The 6,287-nt window shown below is 61.3% G+C and overlaps 1 protein-coding gene across 5 annotated transcripts in view; it reads left to right on the top strand.

The window, feature by feature from the left end:
* The window catches only part of TRH (thyrotropin releasing hormone), a 67,930-nt gene extending 62,248 nt beyond the window's left edge, over positions 1 to 5,682 (top strand). Inside the window, exons 2-4 of one of the 5 annotated variants that reach the window (XM_026016912.2) lie at positions 136 to 233; positions 3,608 to 3,826; positions 4,476 to 5,682. In XM_026016912.2, the coding sequence (XP_025872697.1) occupies positions 3,616 to 3,826; positions 4,476 to 4,984 (720 nt within the window). In that variant the 5' untranslated portion in view covers positions 136 to 233; positions 3,608 to 3,615 and the 3' untranslated portion in view covers positions 4,985 to 5,682. Of the gene's footprint in view, positions 1 to 135; positions 234 to 1,184; positions 1,607 to 2,547; positions 2,775 to 3,015; positions 3,506 to 3,607; positions 3,827 to 4,475 lie in introns of those variants that run through there. The other 4 variants (XM_026016910.2, XM_026016911.2, XM_072720242.1 and 1 more) reach the window with 4 other exon arrangements.
* The last annotated feature ends 605 nt before the right edge of the window (positions 5,683 to 6,287 follow it).

Raw genomic sequence — 6,287 nt, 5'->3', positions numbered from 1 at the left:
ATGAGGAGAGGACTCTAGCTAGTGATGTGAGAGTTCCCTACCCCCTTTAACTTAAAAGTCCTTCTGCTTCCCCAAGCCTCTGTGTCTCTATCTATAAAGCGGGACTAATAGTCTCTACCTTGTTTATCTTGGCAGGTGATGTGAAGGTGCGGTGATATGGCAGTAAGGAGTGATGATTAAACAGTTTTGGAATCCCTGGCCAGACCACTAGCATGGCCTGGGGCATTCAACAGGTATGTGTGAGGTTTGAAGCAGTACTACATGGGGGGGGGGGGGGGGGGACCGAGCAGACTAATGTAAGATTGTCCAGAGGTAGGAGGTGCCTTCACTGATGCCGTTCCCTCTGTCTAAAATGTAGTTCCCCTTAAGTGCGCCAGCCTAACTCCCGTGTGTCCAGGACTCACCATTTTTCAAGTAATTTTGAAAAGAAGCCATAAATCCAAATTTTTCTTGAGTTCCTCGGGTTTTTAAAGTTTTTTTTTAAGATTTTATTTATTTATTCATGAGAGACACAGAGAGGAGAGAGGCAGAGACGCAGGCAGAGGGAGTAGCAGGCCCCACGCAGGGAGCCCGATGCAGGACACCATCCCGGGTCTCCATGATCAGACCCTGGGCTGAAGGCGGTGCTAAACCGCTGAGCCACCAGGGCTGCCCTCCTCAGGTTTTTAAATGTTACTCAGTTCCACCCCCGCCCCTCCCCCCAAATCACCGTGGATACGGGAGTCAAACAAAGCCATCCTTAAACTGGTGGTGGCCCCAGGCTTCCAGTTTGGGAATTCTGAAACCTGTCCCGGTCTCCCACTGTACAGATGAGAAAATTGAGGCCCAGGGAGCAGGAGGGATTTGCTGGGGGTGACACAGGCAGGAGCAGAGTCCAGGTCCCGTTTGTCCCTTACTTGTTTCCTCTGTCCTCTCGGGCTTCTCTTTCTCCTTGTCCCCCTCTCCCTCTCTCTGTCTCCGCGTAGGTGTCCGTCTCTGCGCTGCCCCCCTGTACCTCTTTCAGGCCTCATCTCTGTCTCCTATTCTTTCCTGTGTGTGTCTTTTGAGCCATGTGATTCTCTCAGCATCTCTGTGCCTCTGTCTCCTGCTCCAAGAGCGTCTTCTGCGACCACGAAGCTCCGGAGCTGGTGCGGAGGCGACCGAGCATCAGCACCCCCCGGCCTCCTGCGCGCCCCCTCCCCGCCCCCTCCCCGCCCCCGCCCCCGCCCCAGACTTCCGGCGGAGCGGGCGGGCCGGCACCCACGGGGCCCGCTGCCGTCAGCGCCCTTCCCGGCGGCCGCGACCCCTCCCCGCTGACCTCAGCCGCGCCGCCGCCCCGCGCGCATATAAGCCGCGGCCCCGCCGAGCAGCGGCTGCGGCGCCCGAGCCCTGCGAGCGCTCCCGCCTCCGGACCCCCCGGCTCCCGACTCGGAGGCTCCAACGCGGCGCCCCGGACCTCGGACCGTCCCGCGGAGCTCTCGCCGGGCAGGTGACCGCCCCCGTCCCCTCTCCCCAGCCCGGGGGCGTCCGGGGGCCCTCCCCGCCCGCCCCCGGGGGAGCCCCGGGAGAAGCCCCGGCTCTTGCGCCCCAGCGCCTCCCGCCTCCCGGAGCGTGGCATCGCGCACAGGTGGGCGCCGCGCGCGCCCCCCCGTCCCCCAGGGGCTCCACGGGGCCGCTGGTGGCTCCGCTCCTGTGCGCGCACGTCCCCGCGCCCCCCCCCCCGTCCCCCAGGGGCTCCACGGGGCCGCTGGAGGCTCCGCTCCTGTGCACTCACGTCCCCGCGCCCGCGCCCCCCCCCGTCCCCCAGGGGCTCCACGGGGCCGCTGGTGGCTCCGCTCCTGTGCGCTCACGTCCCCGCGCCCGCGCTCCCCCGTCCCCCAGGGGCTCCACGGGGCCGCTGGTGGCTCCGCTCCTGTGCGCGCACGTCCCCGCGCCCCCCCCCCCGTCCCCCAGGGGCTCCACGGGGCCGCTGGAGGCTCCGCTCCTGTGCACTCACGTCCCCGCGCCCGCGCCCCCCCCCGTCCCCCAGGGGCTCCACGGGGCCGCTGGTGGCTCCGCTCCTGTGCGCGCACGTCCCCGCGCCCCCCCCCGTCCCCCAGGGGCTCCACGGGGCCGCTGGTGGCTCCGCTCCTGTGCGCGCACGTCCCCGCGCCCCCCCCCGTCCCCCAGGGGCTCCACGGGGCCGCTGGAGGCTCCGCTCCTGTGCACTCACGTCCCCGCGCCCGCGCCCCCCCCCGTCCCCCAGGGGCTCCACGGGGCCGCTGGTGGCTCCGCTCCTGTGCGCTCACGTCCCCGCGCCCGCGCTCCCCCGTCCCCCAGGGGCTCCACGGGGCCGCTGGTGGCTCCGCTCCTGTGCGCGCACGTCCCCGCGCCCCCCCCCCGTCCCCCAGGGGCTCCACGGGGCCGCTGGAGGCTCCGCTCCTGTGCACTCACGTCCCCGCGCCCGCGCCCCCCCCCGTCCCCCAGGGGCTCCACGGGGCCGCTGGTGGCTCCGCTCCTGTGCGCGCACGTCCCCGCGCCCCCCCCGTCCCCCAGGGGCTCCACGGGGCCGCTGGTGGCTCCGCTCCTGTGCGCTCACGTCCCCGCGCCCGCGCTCCCCCGTCCCCCAGGGGCTCCACGGGGCCGCTGGTGGCTCCGCTCCTGTGCACGCACGTCCCGGGTGCCGGGGCGCTGGGCGCCGAGGGTCGGCAGGATGGAAAGTTCGTCATCCCACCCCGGCCTGGATGGCAGCGGGGGCAGAACTGGGCCATCAGGGCGTCCGGGGTCAGAGCCTGAGATGTAGAATCCGAATCCAGGTGTTAGAAACAGATTTTCGTGTTGGGCTCGAATCTTAGCCTTCGAGTTTCAGCCTTTGCGTTAGAAAAATTTTACCCTTGCAATTAGGGTTTTAGAGTTAGAGCTGGCTTCTTAGTTTAGCCACAGAATCTTAGCGTTAGAAATGGAACCTTAGGGGCCCCTGGGTGGCGCAGTGATTGAGCGTCTGCCTTGGGCTCAGGTGGTGGTCCCGGGGTCCTGGGATCGAGTCCCTCATCGGGCTCCCTGCATGGAGCCCGCTTCTCCCTCTGCCTGTGGCTCTGCCTCTCTCTCTGTGTGTGTGTGTCACTCATGAATAAATAAGTACAATCTTAAAAAGGAAAGAAAGAAAGAAAGAAATGGAACCTTAGCCTTGTGGAATCAGAGCGTTGACCCTGGGATTAGACCGCTAGAAAAGGAGTCTTGGACCAAGGATGTGGGGCAGGGAAGAGTGTCAGCCACTGGCCAGTGGGCGTTGTGGCCCTGCGCTCTGGGTGGTTGCACTCCTGGCGAGCCTGCCGTGCGCCTCGTCACTCGGGCTGCCCCTGCTCCCAGGGACACTGAGGGGTGGCGGTGGCGGTGGGGTTCCCATGGCTTCCAGGCTCACGGCAGAACTGGGCGCACGGGCAGGCTCTCCAAGCCTCTCCAGGGCTGAGCATCCCCAAGGCCTGAGGCTGCCCCCGCCCCACCCTACGCTGGCACCTAGTCCTGCCGGAGGGAGGGTATTGACACGGTTTGTTACCCAGCTTGGGGACCCGCTGGGACAGGAAAGGAGGAGATAGTGCGGGCCGGAAAAGGGGTGCGGCGCGCTTATCCTCTCTGTGTTTCCAATCAGGCGCTGCAATGCCTGGCCCTTGGTTGCTGCTCGCCATGGCCTTGACCCTCACGGTGGCTGGGATCCCGGGAGGCAGCGCACAGCCGGAGGTGGCCCAGCAGGAGGCGGCGACGGCCGCCGAGCACGCGGATCTGGACGACCTACTGCGCCAGGCAGAGCGTCTCCTCCTCCGGGAAGACCTCCAGCGGCTGCGAGGGAACCAGGGCAATCCCGAGCCAGGTGAGGGGCAGGTGTGTCCCTCCGACCAGAGGCCCCTCAAAGAGGGCTGCGGGAAACCGGGACCAGAGGTGGGGGTCTACTGGGTCATCTAAACTCGTGCCTTTGAGAAGCTTGAAACTCTTGACCATAACTTCAGCAGGATCAGGAGTTGACCCTTTCCAGAGATCAGATTTCTCTTCCATGTGCGTCCTGGGAATGTTTCACAGAGAGCAGACTTTCAGTGGGGAAGACTCTGTGCAAGGGAGAGAGGAAGAAGTCTCAGTATGTGACAGTTTTAATTACTACTTACTAGGCACCTATATGCCAGGAACCGTTCTAAGCACTTCAAACACCTTATCACACTATTTGGTCTTCCTAACAAGCTCTTAGATCCATACTGTTATTTCCTGCTCATTTTTATACAGAAGGAAATTAAGGCTCAGAGAAGTGAGGTGAATTGTGTATGGTCACACAGCTAGGGAGTGGCAGAGGTGGGACTGGAACCCGAGATCAAACCTTTGGCCATCTGTGCGTGTGTCTGTGATTTCTGAGAGACTGTGCGATGCTGTGACTCTGGATGAGTGCTGCTGGGAAGCGGCCTGAATGAGGAGCGGGGCTGGAGTGGGCGCTCAGGGGCAGAGGGCCCTCACTGGTCTCTCTCCTTCCCCAGAGTCCCAGACGGTTCAGACCAACTGGCTCTCCAAGCGTCAGCATCCAGGCAAAAGGGAGGGCGAGGCTGAAGAAGGGGTCGAAGAGGAGGAGGAAGAAGGCTTGGCTGTGGACCCCCACAAACGGCAACACCCTGGCCGGAGGGAGGATGCGGCTGCCTGGTCCCATGGGACCCAGCAGAAGCGGCAGCACCCTGGCCGGCGCTCCTCCTGGCTGGAGTACACGCTCACCAAAAGGCAGCACCCAGGCAGACGGCTGGTGGATCCTAAGGCCCAGATGAGTTGGGAGGCAGAGGAGGAGGAAGGGGAGGAGGGCGAGCTGATGCCTGAGAAACGCCAGCATCCAGGCAAGAGGGCCCTGGGAGGCCCATGTGGGACTGGGGGAGCCTGTGGTCAAGCTAGACTCCTCCTGGGGCTCCTTGATGACCTGAGCAGGGGTCAGGGGGCCGAGGAGAAGCGGCAGCATCCTGGGCGGCGGGCAGCCTGGGCCAGGGAGCCGCTGGAGGAGTGAACCCAGTTTCCTATAAAGTTTTGGGTCTAAGAATGTCATAAGTCCTGTGGGCGCTATCCCTTTGTGATCCCCTCTTTTCTCCTTAGATCCTTGACCATGCACCTGAGCACCCTCCCATATACAACACCCAGTTCCCTGGCCTTGTCCCCTCTCCCCCTTCAGAGACATGAGAAAGCGAGCCTCTGAGTTAAAACCCCATATTATCCCACTTTACACTGTTGGCAAGGGGGCAGATCCCAGAATCCCTCTCCCACACCCCCCCAGGCTACTCCCCTTCCTTAGCTCTGGCTAAAATGACCCTTCTGGGTCCTCTAAGGGATTCCCAAAGAGAAGCAGTGTGACTCTGGTGAGGTCAGGGTGGAATTGAAGATGTGATATCCAAATCCAGTTTTTATTCCCTCTTCCATGAGTAAAGATTTGCTACCTGTTAATCTTATTTACCTCCAGAACCCAGAATCTCCTCCCCTCCTTGGGCATCGTTCTGTGGGTGGGCAGAGCCCTGACCCATGGTTGTGCTCTGCTTGGGCGAAGCATTACAGGTGGAGGCCCCCTGTGCTGTGCTGTGCGATGGCTTCTGGAATAAATATGTGCAGGCATGTGCAAACATCCTTGAAAGCTGAACCTGTATATAACCCTCTAGGTGACTTCCTCTGTCCATGATAATCATCTGAATGATAATAAAACATGCATCTGGATAATCTTGGAGCTCTGTGGTTGCAGTTTGTCTCAGCTGGTGTGGGGTTTCTCTTTTTAACATTGTGGGGGGAACGCCTGGGTGGCTCAGTGGTTGAGTGTCTGCCTTTGGCCCATGGTGTGATCCCGGGGTCTTGGGATTGAGTTCCGCATTGAGGTCTCCATGGGGAGCCTGCTTCTCCCTCTGCAATATGTCTCTGCCTCTCTCTGTGTCTCCATGAATAAATAAATATAATCTTTAAAAATACAGAAAAATTGAGGGGGACAGGATTAGAATTCCCCAATTCTGTTGAGGAAGGGCATCAGGGACCCTGGGTTTGTGATCATCATGGTTCGATGGCAGGAATCAACAGTGTGCCATCTAGCAGCCACAATGACAGAGGACCAAGCAATGGTTGGGGACTAAAAGCAGGGGCCTTCTGGGCCCGGACAGGGAGGCAAGCTGGGTGCAGGACAAGAGGGAATGGTGGGGACTGGGGCAAAATGGAGAGGCCAACTAAGTGAAGACCTTTAAATCTAAAACCTTTAACACCATGTGAATCAAATAACAATAACAACAATGCATATACCACACTTATTGTGTGTTGGGCACTGTCCTGAGCACTTTACA

Source organism: Vulpes vulpes, chromosome 9, assembly GCF_048418805.1.
Source record: "Vulpes vulpes isolate BD-2025 chromosome 9, VulVul3, whole genome shotgun sequence".
Taxonomy (NCBI): domain Eukaryota; kingdom Metazoa; phylum Chordata; class Mammalia; order Carnivora; family Canidae; genus Vulpes; species Vulpes vulpes.
This window is presented reverse-complemented; position numbering and strand designations above follow the sequence as displayed.